We start from the raw sequence: 16,029 nt of genomic DNA, 5'->3' as shown, positions 1-16,029 counted from the left end.
GGAAGAGAAGCGTGTCACCATAGTTTGCAACCTTTATAGACACTCGAGAGGCCTCTTCACAGACCGTAGTCTCCTTTCCTGCGTTCGCGGATCTAAAAATATTTCATTACTTCTCTAAAAGTTGGTAACATCGATTTGTTTAACGATGACGAGGCACTAATTAAGGTACAAGGCGTCTCACTTCGCATCCTTTTTTACCTTCTACCATCTTCCGATTTATATTATCAAAGATGAACGCCCTCCTAACAGCACACGCAGGATGAATTTTGCTGCATTCGAGGCATGGGAGGGGGAGAAGCGAGCGGGGAGGGGACGGGACCAGTTTGCTGCTCTTGTATCCGCGACGCTGCGTGGGCGTTGAAATATTTTCTTCGCACGCGCAGACTCAATTAGGCATTTTGTGGCTAAACGGTGGGAGATACGTCAAAATTCACGAAATTTATGATCTAGAAGGGAAGCAACTCTGCAAAATCTTTTGGGAATGGTCATAAAATATTATATTTTTCAAATTTTGACCCTCACCCCCTAAATTGCATTTGAGCGAGGGTCAGGGGTTCATGTAGTGGTCTCAAATTTTTCAGGCCTTATTTTTGATCGGTCCCACAACTTTTTTTCATTGGACCAGATGGATTTGAAAAAAATCGATTTTTCCGATCTGCCCTACTGTACAGTCCTCCAACTTAGCAAAGGAACAAGTCAATTGAAATACAGTTGAGGAGAGTAGTGGCTCTCATGTGCAATAAAATTTTTGGAATGAAGAATTTTTATCGGATTTCAGAGTTCTAAAAAGCCTTCTCAGGCATGAGTTTGATTCATAAGAACATTTTGTTGGATAGCACTGCATTTGATTTTTCAACATATGTATTGTGTTTATGCATTTTGACATCCACTTTGTCTGTATTGTAATGGTTCAAGCCCCATTACAGTGCATTTCCACTCGGCGCATTTTCTTCCCTACCAGTTTACCCGCTCGTTCCATGATGACCTTTCCCAAAACCCCACCCCCAAACCATGGCCCGTGGAGGAAGGCGTGGATGAGTAAGAGGGGATGAATGTGTTTTCGCCGATTTTTGTATGGTTATGTGTGAGTGTGTGTGTGTGGGAGGAGGGGAGCTCGGGTTTTCCCTGAGTGAGTGGCATATTACTCCTCCCTCCCTTCATTGTGCATTACCCCCACCCCAAGTTGAGGTATGATAAAAGGTGGTGCGCGTAAGAGAACCAGGAGAATTCCAAAGTGACTGTCGGGCGGAGCCCATGCCCAAAATCAGTGCGACGCACGGCAGGAGGAGACAAGGGGCCCAAATAGTTTCCAGAAAGATTGATCTGGAAGGAGAATCCCCCCCCCGTCCGAAGGAGCAAAGGACCAGCTGAAGAGGACGCATTATCTCCGTTCCGGATGCAGCTTCCTCCAACAAGGGAGAAAGGAGTGCAGTAAATGGAACGAGAGAGTGTTGGATCCAACCTGGTCGAGACTCGGACTACGACAAAGTAAGATTGCAGCTACCCCCCCCCCCCCCCAAAGCCCCCTTGTGTCTCCTGCCAAGCCAAGTTAAGACAAACAGTCATGGAACGCACCCGTTACATAAGTGAAAGTGAAATCAGTCACCAAGTACAATTAACGTTCGCACCCCAAATTTACGTTCGACGGGATGGACTATCATTTACCTCCCCAGTCAAGAAATCATTGAATTTGTATCATATTTACGTGTTCACCACCGAACTTTACTTTGTTATCATCATTTTCTATATTGATTTTCATCTAGAGACCAAGTTATATTGTTGTTTTTTTTTCATTTTAATTTATCATCGATGTTTCATAAGTGGCTTTCACCAATTCATATTTCATTAGCGTATAAGAGGGTTCCTTTTGTTTTTTTTTTTTTGTCATATACAACCTTATTTGTGTGAATTATATTTTGTTTAATTGAAAGTGTTTGAGAGAGTGTTTTTGTTCTGATTCCTCCACGGGTCACCCCATTGAAAATATCCTTCATCCTTCCTTTCGCCCCGTCTGATTTCCTTCCCGTAAATGCGTGTTGTACGAGTGCATCAGCGCCTGAACGTCACCCATCAGTTTGAATCGGGAACCCCCCACCCGCAATCATCTTCACAGAAGGGGAATATTTTATTTATTTTATGTGAATTACGAGAAATGAGTGGCATTGTTTTGTCCCGTAGGTCCCATGCGGGAGGGATCTTCACGGATTTGTATTTTTTTTATTTTTGTGCGACGTCTCCCCCCGGTTCTATTGTGGTATCCGGGCGAGTCGGGGGTGGGATGCCACAAGTGGCGCCCGAACAGTAGGACCCGATTATTTTTTGTGTGGTGTAAATGTTCGAGTAAGTGGCGCTTTAGCTTTTGGAAACGAATGACTGAGGGTAATCATAGGGGCAAAATTTTGGCACATTTTTGGAAATTTAGATGTTTAATACAATGGGTACTCGTAAGAAGGATCTGAAATATATGGAAGGACGTGATATCGATGAAGTAGAGGTTATGGAGAACAGCGAGGGGGACGAGATGGTAGAGGAAAGCGCAGTTGGAGTTGAATCGACCGTTTGGTCAACTCCTACATTTCATTCCATACCGGCCTCACCGGATTCAAACGATCCGATTTTAGAATTTAAAAAATACTTGCTTTCAGAAAGGGAGGAGAAACGGAGGGAGAAAGAGGAGAGGGAGGAAGAGAAGCGGAGGGAGAAAGAGGAGAGACGGAGGGAGGAAGAGGAGAAGGAGGAAAAGAGACGGAGGGAGAAAGAGGAGAAGGAGGAAGAGAGACGGAGGGAGAAAGAGGAGAGGGAGGAAGAGAAGCGGAGGGAGAAAGAGGAGAGACGGAGGGAAGAAGAGGGGAAGGAGGAAAAGAGACGGAGGGAGGAAGAGGAGAAGGAGGAAAAGAGGCGGAGGGAGGAAGAGGAGAAGGAGGAAAAGAGACGGAGGGAGGAAGAGGAGAAGGAGGAAAAGAGACGGAGGGAGGAAGAGGAGAAGGAGGAAAAGAGGCGGAGGGAGGAAGAGGAGAAGGAGGAAAAGAGGCGGAGGGAGGAAGAGGAGAAGGAGGAAAAGAGGCGGAGGGAGGAAGAGGAGAAGGAGGAAAAGAGACAGAGGGAGGAAGAGGAGAAGGAGGAAAAGAGACGGAGGGAGGAAGAGGAGAAGGAGGAAAAGAGACGGAGGGAGGAAGAGGAGAAGGAGGAAAAGAGACGGAGGGAGGAAGAGGAGAAGGAGGAAAAGAGACGGAGGGAGAAAGAGGAGAAGGAGGAAAAGAGACGGAGGGAGGAAGAGGAGAAGGAGGAAAAGAGGCGGAGGGAGGAAGAGGAGAAGGAGGAAAAGAGACGGAGGGAGGAAGAGGAGAAGGAGGAAAAGAGGCGGAGGGAGGAAGAGGAGAAGGAGGAAAAGAGGCGGAGGGAGGAAGAGGAGAAGGAGGAAAAGAGGCGGAGGGAGGAAGAGGAGAAGGAGGAAAAGAGGCGGAGGGAGGAAGAGGAGAAGGAGGAAAAGAGGCGGAGGGAGGAAGAGGAGAAGGAGGAAAAGAGGCGGAGGGAGGAAGAGGAGAAGGAGGAAAAGAGGCGGAGGGAGGAAGAGGAGAAGGAGGAAAAGAGACGGAGGGAGAAAGAGGAGAGGGAGGAAGAGAGACGGAGGGAGTACCGAGAGCTGTTACAAATGTTGAATGGTAAAATAGAATGTGTAAAAGTAGAAATTAAACGGGAGGTTGGCGTTGTCCGCGAAGATTTGTCGGGAGTTATAGAGATTAAGGAACAGGAAGCCATAACGAGGGAGAACGGTTTGAAGGCTCGAATCGAAGAGATAGCCCAGCATGATGAGACAAATGAACAAAGGTTGAATCAGCTAAGTGATAGAATGAGGCGTATGGAGCAAGTTGGCTCCGGACCGGTGTTGGCCGCCTCAATAGCTCCACCAAATATTGGCCTTCATAAACCTGTATTCAAAGGTAAAATTGATCAGAATCCTCGAGTGTTTTTGAATGAGGCAGAGGAGTATTTAAAGTTGCTTGCTGTCCCACTGGCTAAATGGCCATATGTATTTTTAAATATGATGGAAGGAAACGCTCGTTTGTGGAGAAATACCTTATTTCCTGTACCAGAAACGTACGATGAAATTAAACAGAATTTTTTGCGAAAATATTGGAGTGAAAACGCGCGGTTTGAATACCGAGCTAAAGTAATGACAGGATATTATTCACGTGCGAGAGATGGGAAAATGAGTGAACATGCGATGAGGAAAATTGCATCAGCCAGGTCCTGCGAGCCTCCAATATGTGACGAGGAACTTAAATTTTTTCTCAAACGCCAATTCCCTCCCTGGGTAAGGAACCTCTTAAAAAGTGCGGAGCCGTTGGATTTAGAGAAGTTGGTCATTCTTTTGGAATATTATGACGAGAGTGTAGAGGAGGGGCAAAACACTAGGCCGCCCCAAAGGGAAAGGCCGCCGTGTGTAAATTCCACACAATGGTAAGCAGGGGCGAACGCAAATCGTAGAGAGTGGCAGAGAAACAGTCAGTGGAGAGGAGTGACTAGACCCGAACTTGATAGCGTGACGGAGATAAGAAGGGAGCAGGTGGATAATTCACTATCCCCTGGCGTGAATCAGGAAACGGGTATTGTGCCTCAACAGCGGAGCCAAACACTTAGTCCAGGGACGGAAAACTAAAAGGGTCCGAGTCGAATTGCCTCGCCGACGCGGATCCCGAGGAGAGAGAGGCAGTGAAGAGGGTAGCCACAGTAGTGTTGGAGGGAAATCCTTTTGATTACCTCAAGGCGGAGGAAGACGTGACTCTCCCACGGAGAGAATGTCCTCAAATAAAAGCAAAATGTTTGGGAGAATCTGTATTGGCTTTGATAGACACCGGAAGCGAAGTTTCCGCGATTGAGGAAGGGTCATTTGAGGTAATAAGAGACGGGGGACAGTGCAAGCCAAATATGGGTAATAACGATGAATTCAATGACGTTAGGGAGTCTGTTTCACAGAACAGTAAATTAAAAGCCCACGAGAAAAACGAACTTCAGATGTTATTAAATGAAAACCGTGCAGCTTTCTCACTTTCACCAGGTTTGACAAAGAATTTCGTTCACAGAATTGAATTGTGTGACGAAACACCATTTGCGCAAAAGTCATATCCTATTCCTCACGCATTAACGAATAAAGTAAAGGATCAACAGAGGGCAAAAGGACGTCAGTTCAGGGTGGGAGAGAAAGTCCTCTTGAAGACCCCTCGGTCATCCGATTCTAAACAAAATTTAGTTCGCAAATTCTTTCATTTGTATACCGGTCCCTTCAGCATTACCAGACGTGCGGGGCCAAACTCGTGTCACTTATTTGATCAAGAGGGAAAAGAAATTGGGATATATAATTTTGGAAATTTAAAGGTATACCATGAGCCTATTTAAGAAATAGAGGTGATTTTTTTTTGTTTTCACATGGGCAAAATTTAATTTCAATCCAATCCAAGGCGGATGGAGTTGTTTTTTTTGTTTGTCATTAAACTGCGGATCCGTCTCCTCAAGAACGGTATCCACAGTTTAGGGAGGGGGCTATGTAATGGTTCAAGCCCCATTACAGTGCATTTCCACTCGGCGCATTTTCTTCCCTACCAGTTTACCCGCTCGTTCCATGATGACCTTTCCCAAAACCCCACCCCCAAACCATGGCCCGTGGAGGAAGGCGTGGATGAGTAAGAGGGGATGAATGTGTTTTCGCCGATTTTTGTATGGTTATGTGTGAGTGTGTGTGTGTGGGAGGAGGGGAGCTCGGGTTTTCCCTGAGTGAGTGGCGTATTACTCCTCCCTCCCTTCATTGTGCATTACCCCCACCCCAAGTTGAGGTATGATAAAAGGTGGTGCGCGTAAGAGAACCAGGAGAATTCCAAAGTGACTGTCGGGCGGAGCCCATGCCCAAAATCAGTGCGACGCACGGCAGGAGGAGACAAGGGGCCCAAATAGTTTCCAGAAAGATTGATCTGGAAGGAGAATCCCCCCCCCGTCCGAAGGAGCAAAGGACCAGCTGAAGAGGACGCATTATCTCCGTTCCGGATGCAGCTTCCTCCAACAAGGGAGAAAGGAGTGCAGTAAATGGAACGAGAGAGTGTTGGATCCAACCTGGTCGAGACTCGGACTACGACAAAGTAAGATTGCAGCTATCCCCCCCCCCCCCCCCCCAAAGACCCCTTGTGTCTCCTGCCAAGCCAAGTTAAGACAAACAGTCATGGAACGCACCCGTTACATAAGTGAAAGTGAAATCAGTCACCAAGTACAATTAACGTTCGCACCCCAAATTTACGTTCGACGGGATGGACTATCACTTACCTCCCCAGTCAAGAAATCATTGAATTTGTATCATATTTACGTGTTCACCACCGAACTTTACTTTGTTATCATCATTTTCTATATTGATTTTCATCTAGAGACCAAGTTATATTGTTGTTTTTTTTTCATTTTAATTTATCATCGATGTTTCATAAGTGGCTTTCACCAATTCATATTTCATTAGCGTATAAGAGGGTTCCTTTTGTTTTTTTTTTGTCATATACAACCTTATTTGTGTGAATTATATTTTGTTTAATTGAAAGTGTTTGAGAGAGTGTTTTTGTTCTGATTCCTCCACGGGTCACCCCATTGAAAATATCCTTCATCCTTCCTTTCGCCCCGTCTGATTTCCTTCCCGTAAATGCGTGTTGTACGAGTGCATCAGCGCCTGAACGTCACCCATCAGTTTGAATCGGGAACCCCCCACCCGCAATCATCTTCACAGAAGGGGAATATTTTATTTATTTTATGTGAATTACGAGAAATGAGTGGCATTGTTTTGTCCCGTAGGTCCCATGCGGGAGGGATCTTCACGGATTTGTATTTTTTTTATTTTTGTGCGACGTCTCCCCCCGGTTCTATTGTGGTATCCGGGCGAGTCGGGGGTGGGATGCCACAGTATGTGATTCAAATAGTCACCTAAAATATTCTTATCAATGAATACAGCATTGATTGGTGTTTTCTGACCCAATTTTGAATGTACTATTACCTTCATTAGGATACCTTTCTCCTTGCACAATAAATGCAAATCAGAGTCGGGACGAATGGCGATGAATGATGCGCCAAGCAGGCACTCAGGATGCTCCGTCCACACAGTCAGCGTCCATCTGTTCTCCCTTCCCACACTCTCCTCCCCTCCAAGCACAACATCAAAGTCTATTGTTGTCCCGCTGCATGGCCCTATCCAGTGCTGCTGCAGCTTGATGATGTCCCTCCAGTCGATGAGAGAGGGGTCGTCCAGGCCCTCCATGAGTGCCCTTATACGTGCAAGCAGAGAATAATTCAGTAAATCATTGATTACGGATTACCTAAGTCATTCATTATCCATTCCAAATCTAAAGAGTCACAGTGCATTGTGTCTCAGAGAGACAGTAAAAAAATCTACATACATATTTCCTAATGACCGATAGTTTAACTACCTGCTACTTATACAACATGTCATATCATCAGCATGCCATGCCGCCCTTAACACACTTACTTAGCAAATTGAGTTGACCTAATGAACCACTGCTTGAGCCATCTCTTCTCGACTTTTGCTCCAGACCTCCAAGACCTGCCCTGTCCATCCACCTGCTCATCGGCCAGCACCGTTTCATCCACAGGGTCCCAGTTCACAAGGGCCTGCAGCAGCCATTTACAAGCAGACACTCAAGTAGGCAGTTAGAAACCATAAGTAATAGATCTTAAATAAATGTCTTCAAAACAAACACAAAGAAGGAAATGGTTACTTTGTGAATTAATTAATGTAAGGTAATCATAATGAAAGTTTCCCTCCTCTTCTCACTTGAGAAAGATGGGCTGCGTCCCATCGAAAATTTGTAGAAACAACCTTTCCCCGTAAGTTCCTCACTTTTATTTTATTTTTCGTTTTTCTATCAATCATTAAGTTTTTTGTGTGCCCACCCTAGGGCAAGAAGAAGTTCCTTTGGACTTAGACTATCTATTGGTGGCCTGGTCTTTCAAAAGACGGTTTAAGTATGCATAACCTGTCAGCAAAGGAGCCCTGACAGGAAAAGTTATGCCCTACTCCAATACCTCTCCTGGAGCAATAAAGTTAGAGCCAAATGAAGACCAGCCCACAGAAAAGGTCGTGGTGAATATTATGAGAAAATGGATGTTTTTAATTTGGTGTTTCATGGCACATTTTGATCAGAAAAGAATCTTTTTTTGATCTCTCAAAGAATTTTGATTCTTCAAAACCTAGTGCTAGAGGCAGGCATTGAAGATCTAATGCATGGGCAGAATGAGAAGCGAGAAGGCAAGTATATTGAAGAATGAGTGAAACAGAACTCTAGAGCACTAACTATATACATACCACAGACGCAACCAGTGGACACCCCATATTATAAAGCAGTGATTATGTGAGAAAAATAATAGAGGGAAAGACTGGAGGAAAACACCTCCAAGGAAATACAAGAGATAAGTACTTGAGACAGATAAAGGACACATGGAAGAAATCCATCTCAGAGAGGAAAGAAATCTTGTACAGTGCAAAAAGATGAACGTTAGCTTGACCCAATGCACAGTACCCATAGGGACTGTGAAATCACAGCTTGTTGACCTTTCGGATTATTCATGCACCAATATGGAATGTGAGGTAGGAGTTGAACATTTCGAGACAGGTTAGTTTTCACCAATTGATGACTAGTTAGTTATCCTTCTCGGTAGGAGAGTAAAAAAAGATTCAGACTTTTGGTTCACATACTCGGTCAAGTGGCTGACGGAGCAACACCACCATCCCTTGGATCATCCTGTAACACCCCTTTTGAGAACACTTCTTTTAAGCAGTGCTTTAGATAGCAAAATTTCTCTCACACTGAAGAGGTAGTGTTGATGTGAGAATAAGCAAGAGAGAGTAAGGCTTGACACACTTGTGTCAAAATTAATCGACACTCCTAGATCAGCGGAACATCAGATTCTGAGACCGCTGGCCAATAGGGGAAACCAGGGCTACTCATGCATATGTAATACGAATGCAATGCCTCCTCCAAGCCATTGGGCATGGGTGACCAACTGAGGATGGTGTTGGGTCTCAGATTGGTCAGTAGACAACTTTTTCATCACTAGGAAGATGAATGAAGTTGGAATACAGGAAAAACTGTTGTGAGCATACATTTAACAACACAGTGCAACTCAGAAACGTGGAAAGACGAGCACAAAAATAGTTTACTGTTAACCAGTTCCTAATAGGAAGTGTGAGATGTACCTAGTTACCTTTTTGGGGTCTTGCAAGAGCATTAGTATTCCAAATCACTCAAATATGAGTTAAAATGCGATGAAAATGTATCTGAAATATTGAACCATATCAGAACTAATTTAAACCCTTGTCTCATATGCTGCGGCAGTGCAGTGCATACCTCATTTCACTGTTTGAATTTGATTTTATCACATAAAATTGTTTCATACATGCTGCAACCCTAAATTTCAAGTTATTTTAAGAAGAGAATATCTGAGGAATATGCCTCGATTTCCAATAAACAATATATGTAGTTTAAATGCAGCCATTGTAAGGCACTTTCAAAACAGATAATTCATATTGTGGAGTTACTTGCCTCCCTTTGGTACACCATTCCTCTTGAGTGAAGCTTGAGGAAAAGAGACTGAGTCCATTTGTAATATTCTGCATCACAGGTAGCAAGTTCTCTATTCCAATCAAATGAGCAACCAAGTCGCAAGAGCTGATTTTTCATACGATCGATATTGTTATATGTCCACACCGATGGCGCTATATTATTTTCACGGGCAGCATTTTCCGCAGGAAGACCAAATGCATCCCATCCCATGGGATGAATCACCTGATCAGGAAAGGTGGAAATTATTGTTGCAATTAAAGACACAATAACCATATTCGATAAACCGCGCTTCAAAGATGGACATCACATTGTTCCAAAGCAATCATACATGATCATGATAAAAAAATATAAACGGGAAACATACATTTTTACCTTTCATCCGATAAAAGCGAGCCATAACATCACTGATTGTGTAAACGCGGACGTGACCCATGTGCAGTTGGCCTGATGGGTAAGGAAACATCGATAGTACATAAAACTTGGGCTTCGAGTCGTCGTAACACGGTGTTTCTGGGAGCCTGTTTGCCCAGAACTTCTCTATAACATGCTTAGTCGTGGGAGTCAAATCTTCCTGCTGCAATCGAGACACTATGATAGTATTGAGCCCCACATACTGCATTTATGTCATCTAAATTAAGTCTCTTACCCAGGCAGATATTCCCCTCACACTGTAAGTCCGGAATGAACCCGAAGACCATTGGTATTTCAATGCAAATTTTTGCTTCATGTTCCCAAATATGATTACCCATCTCTTAACATTCATCGAAACTCGAAGAAAATATATGGATTTAAAATTAATTCGAAAATGTAACTTCAGAGCCTAAGAACTTAATATTTTGAAATATTAAAACTCCTAGGATAGCGGATTTCCAAAATTTCTGTGGTGTTATTAGTATTCCACCTTGTTTCCATTATTTTGAAAAGTCGACAAATCACGGTCGAAATAATACTACCATAATCGCAATGGCACTAATTTATAAATATATCAAAATTATAAAATACTAACATAGGGTATAATAAAATCAATTTAAAACAAGAAAAACATTTAATTTTTCATAAATTTTCAGTTTCATTCGATTTAAGCGACTTCAAATAAATTAAAAACACGGAAATCTGTATTTGACTTACAATTCTCGTATTTTCCCGCGCAATCGTCCACAATTTTCCGTATCGGAGGGCTGTTGATAGTTATCAGATTCAGGAAACAATTGCAGAAATTTCTTTCAAAGACCTTGATAGAATTTTTAAGGTACGTACGACTTCGAAGTAGTGTAAATATTTATCGTACAATTAAAATTATTATCATTTATAGCTTGGTTTTGTTTAGTTAGCCGTCGTAGGCATATTGAAAATGCGCTTGTCATAGACTGATATATTTGTCCAAAAATTTGAACCATTCATCATTGAAAGTAAGGCGTTCGAAATTGAAATTGATTGATTGGCGTTATCGCGTAGATTGTGATAGACTCGAATACTATATGAACATGAGCGCTTAAGAGTTATGTGTGCAGTACTGAATCAATTATTACTTGTTTTGATAATCACCTGTGTGGTATTTTATGATTCACGCATGACCTTATATTTTATAAATTGGTGCGTGAAATACTCTTGAATGAATGTCTGATGAAATATAGGGCAAATAAATATGTATAGCTCAAACGTCATAAATATGGCAAATTTTGAAAAGGCCACCATATCATATACCTATGTTCTGTCATAGAGCCGATACAACGGATAATTATTCAATAGTTGGCAAATTTTGGAAGCGGCCCTTTATAAAGAATTGCCCATGAGTTAACATTTCAAATGTTGTCATATTCTTTTATCAGAGTACAATTTATTGGTGTGCTTCAGTTAGCTCTATTTTACTTAGCATTTTCTGTTGCCACTTGCAATTTGAAAAGACTCATCAATATGTCGATTAGCTTTGGGATCAAGGCATTGATATTTGAGTGTTTGCATCCAACTGATAATTATATGTTTAAAACTGCTACACCAAACCATCTTTTTAAATAGTTTAACTGACTTCTGCTTATGGGTATGACCAAGAGTGGTTATAGTATTTAATAATGCTCCTTTCTTCCATCTTAAGGGCCATTTACATGCACCGTAGGTCAAAGCCCTATTGATATGAATAATATCAACAGGGCATTACCACCTCTCTATGTAGCCAGTGTGCATCTTGACTTCAGAACTGCTATGAGCTCAAATGTTCTAGAACATTAGCGAACTGGTCAGTATGGTATGGTATTAGTCAAAAAGATTATCATGGCATGGCTGCCACTTAGAGGGAGGAATTTGAAATTAAGCCAACCAAATCAGTCTGTAAATGATTCAATATTTGAATATTATTTATTTTCAAGATATAAGAAAACTTATTTGTGGAAACTGTGAATAGTGTTCCAGAACATAAGATCGATATCAAGGGTGATGAGAAATGATAGTGTAAAAGATAGCGCAAGCCACAGGGTAGTATCAAAAAGTAGTAGGGCTGAATTTCTGTTGAGCAAACAGAGCTGTGGAGTGGGATTGGATCACCTAGGTGTGGTAGTAGGGAGCCTTCCAAAGTGACTGAAATTTTTTCAAGTCACCTGCGGCCAATTGGAGAGTAAGCACATTGATTTCCTTGGACCCCTGTTAACCCCTTCACGCCAAGCGTTGGTTGTAGCCGACGGGCATTTTCAAACGCAGAACAACAGACGTCGGGTATAGCTGTCGCAGATTTTTCATCACAAACGACCGGACGTCAGCTCTTGCCGACGTGAGGGAAGTGACTGCTGAGGTCCTTAGGGCCACTCCTCGGCAATTAACCCAACCCTCTCACTCATGATCATCCTCACATCAGGAACCCTTTGCGAAGTGGTTATATTATCAATAGTTTTTCAAATGATATATTTTTTGTATACTACAATTTTTTTACTGTGAAATTAATTCTTCATTTTGTTCTGTGCTTAACCCATATTTTAAATGAAATTTTAGTGTTCAAATTTAATTATAGTCATATTGCCTTTTATGTACTAACTTTGTTGTTATATAAGAATGCTAGAAATCCGATTAAAATTCCACAATGCTTGAAAAATTTCAGCAATTCTTTGAGAAAAGTAAATTATTGAAAATCAAATACAATGCTTGGTTAAAAAGAACACTGGTAACACAATAAGTTGACCATGGAATTGTGCAATGTTAGGTTTGGAGGGTGTAGTCCAGTGGCCGGGGTCAGGGTTGGGTGCCCTGTTGAGCTGGGTTCCAAATCTGAGGGATGAAAATACGAGGGTAACTCCTCCCCAACGAAAAGCTTACAGAGAGGTTTAAAATATTCTCATGCTACTCGTAGCACAGAAAATGTTTTCCAATTGTAGGTGCTGGCAGGAAAGGGTTAAGAAAGTGATCGTGATCCAAGATGGGGAAAAATCTTAAGCAGCGCTTAGCCGTCAGATTTTCTCCATCTGTAAAACTGCAATGGAGACACTCAGAATGATTAAGGATGCCTATAGGGATGACATGCCATGAGCCGCGTAGCATTGTTCAAGTGGCATAAGCTCTCTGGGAGAGGGGGGAGGGACGACCAGCATGCCAGTCGCCAGTCAACTTCCAAGATTGATGAAAATGTAGCTGAAGTGATGGTGTGTTGTAATTTACTGGGAGTTCGTAACCCCTGGCCAGGCTGTGAATGTTACTTCCTAAGAGGATGTGCTGGACAGGTTGAGCAAACGTGTCTTCCGCATGCCGCCTACATTTGGCAATTGTTGGAAGCTTCAACACAACTTTGCGCCATGCCACACTGCACTACTGGTGAGGGAGTTTCTGGCCAAGCATAGGATTACCACGTTGCCTCATCCCCCTTACATTTCAGGTCTGGCACTGCCAGACTTCCTCTTTCCTTGGCTCAAGTGAGACATTATGGGAAACTGATACAACTCCATTGATGATGTTCAAGGGGCCATGACAGCATCTCTGAAGGGGATCCTGGAAAACAAGTTCCAGAAAGTGTACATGCTGTGGGAATTGCTTTATATGCGTGTCGATACAAAAGGGTGCCATTTATAGGAATACTTAGGATATTTACCGATTAGTTCAATAAAAAAAATAAAATAAATTCTGTCCTGCTACTATTTGGTCCAACCCTGTATTGTCAGTGATGTTAACCTCTTCAGTGGTACGCCCGGAAAAGTTCCGGGCCTTGCCCCACTGCCCAAAACGTTTTACCCTGGAAGATTTCCGTGGTAAACTTAGAATCTAGTTCGTTCACTCCCGAAACCTTTCCGGGGCAATGGTACTATTATGCTAGTAGTTTATATGTTGCCCATTAGATGTCTCACTCTTATTAGGAAGCTTATACCACCTAGCGGTGTTTTTGGGTATTGTTTAGTGATATGTATAGTATGGTGTGCACTGTGCAGTGTAACCCTGAACGATGGCAAAAAGCAAAGAAAAGAAACTTCGCCTTGATGAAATTTGTTCTTTCTTAGAAAGAGAAGATGACTCAGAAAGTGAATATAGCCCATCTGAAAGTCAATCTGACCTAGAGTGTAGTAGCAGCGATGATTACGAGTCATATGAGGAACTATCTGATTCGGAGAGTCCAGACATTTTTCCGCAAAATGTTTCCCCAGGTACACAAGAACGTAATTTCCAGTGGACTCAATATGACATTGACCAAGCAGAAGATGGGTATGGGAAACCAATATTTGCTGGTGTTGCAGGTGTGTGTGTTCCACTTAGTTCAGATGTTTCTCCTCAGCAATGCTTCGAACTTTTCTTCACTGATGAGTTCGTGCACCATGTTGTAGTCGAGACAAATAGATATGCCAATAAGTGCCGCGAGGATGCTCTAAATTCAGGCGTTGGTTCCAATGCGAGGATAAGGTTGTGGAATGATACATGTGAGAATGAAATTAGACTTTTTATTGCATTGATTTTGGCAATGGGTATTATTAGCAAGCCCGAATTGAAGCTATATTGGACCAGAGACTACATACTTCAGACTCCTATTTTTTACGAAACGTTTTCTCTGAAAAGGTTTCAGTTGATTCTGCGTTACCTGCACTTTGTCAATGATGAAGATGCGGGCAACACTGATCGCCTCAGGAAAATTAGGCCACTGCTGGAAATGCTTCGATTATCTTTTAGAAAAACCTATTTGCCGGAACAAAATATTTCGGTAGATGAAAGCCTTATGCTATTCAAAGGAAGGTCACTGATGAAACAATATATTCCTCTAAAGAGATCAAGGTTTGGTATAAAAATATTTTTCATTTGTGAATCTCAATCAGGATATGCCTGGGACTTTTTCATTTACATTGGTCAAGGGGAGGAAAGGCGAGGTGATGAAAGTGCTTCGCGGAAACTAATAAGCCATGCTTCTGTTACTAAACTTGGGATGTGTCCCCAACTTATTGCGAAAGGATATGTTATATTCATGGACCGGTGGTTCTCAAGTCCAAATCTATTCCAAGAGCTGCTATCTCATGGTTTCGGAGCCTGTGGAACAGTTGACTTGCGAAGAAAGGAAATGCCGAAAGAACTGCAGACAGCAAAATTGAAGAAAGGTGACGTACTATGTTACACATCAGGAGTTTATTCTGCAATAAAATGGCGTGACAAAAAAGATGTGACAATGTTATCCACGTATCACAGGGGAAAAATATGTGAGACAGGAAAAGTAGACAGGAAAACCAAAGAAGCAGTGAAGAAACCAGATGCCGTGATAGAGTATAATGCTAATATGGGAGGAGTGGATCGATTGGTCCAAAAAATAAAACCGTACGAGTGCCTCAGAAAAAGTCTCCGATGGTATAGGAAGCTATTCTTTCATTTGATGGACATTAGCATTGTAAATGCTCATATTGTGCATGGAAAAAGTGGCAGAGAAAAATGCACTCTCCTACAGTTTAGGCATAAAGTCATTCATGGACTTCTAGAGAAGTATGCCATGGAAAGAAAAGTGGCCAAAGGAGGAAGACCCTCGAAAACTGACCCACCTGTTCGTCTTACTGAAAGACATTTCCCAACGCATATACCAGCCACAGAAAAGAAGAAGTTTCCCAGTAGAGTATGCCGAGTTTGTCCCGGAAGGGAAGAAACTAGGTGGGAATGCAAACAGTGCGGGAATATTCCATTGCATCCCGAACACTGCTTTGAAATGTATCACACAAAGAGAAAGTATTAGATTTTGTTTGAAATAGCAATAATATTATTTGTTTAAATTGGGTATGCTTATATTAATTTACATCATGGGGCACAGTATGATCATACTTTAAATACCTGTAATGTGCTTAATACTATATTAAATATATTTTTGTAAGACGTATTTACTTTTTCAATCCATTTTTAAGCTAAACATTATAAAAACCCGCCCTGGGGGTACAACTTGGGGAAAATTTAAACACCACTGAAGGGGTTAAGCCAAGAAACATGACTTCTT

The 16,029-nt window shown here is 42.3% G+C and overlaps 2 protein-coding genes across 3 annotated transcripts in view; one reads left to right on the top strand and one right to left on the bottom strand.

The window, feature by feature from the left end:
* The window catches only part of LOC124156541 (probable leucine--tRNA ligase, mitochondrial), a 37,867-nt gene extending 27,332 nt beyond the window's left edge, over positions 1-10,535 (bottom strand). For both annotated transcript variants that reach the window (XM_046531145.1, XM_046531154.1), the window contains exons 1-5: positions 10,252-10,535; positions 9,970-10,179; positions 9,585-9,827; positions 7,511-7,653; positions 7,022-7,289 (exon numbers count right to left, since the gene is read on the bottom strand). In XM_046531145.1, the coding sequence (XP_046387101.1) occupies positions 7,022-7,289; positions 7,511-7,653; positions 9,585-9,827; positions 9,970-10,179; positions 10,252-10,368 (981 nt within the window). In that variant the 5' untranslated portion in view covers positions 10,369-10,535. The remainder of the gene's footprint in view (positions 1-7,021; positions 7,290-7,510; positions 7,654-9,584; positions 9,828-9,969; positions 10,180-10,251) is intronic.
* Positions 10,536-10,748: 213 nt separating this feature from the next.
* LOC124156525 (DNA replication licensing factor MCM4) overlaps positions 10,749-16,029 on the top strand; it is a 42,941-nt gene continuing 37,660 nt past the window's right edge. The window contains exon 1 of the mRNA XM_046531120.1: positions 10,749-10,854. The gene's annotated coding sequence lies outside the window, so the exon portion shown is untranslated. The remainder of the gene's footprint in view (positions 10,855-16,029) is intronic.

The sequence above is a fragment of the Ischnura elegans genome, chromosome 1 (assembly GCF_921293095.1).
Source record: "Ischnura elegans chromosome 1, ioIscEleg1.1, whole genome shotgun sequence".
NCBI lineage: Eukaryota > Metazoa > Arthropoda > Insecta > Odonata > Coenagrionidae > Ischnura > Ischnura elegans.
Note: the sequence above shows the minus strand (reverse complement) of the source record. Positions and strands in the feature narration are given on the sequence as shown.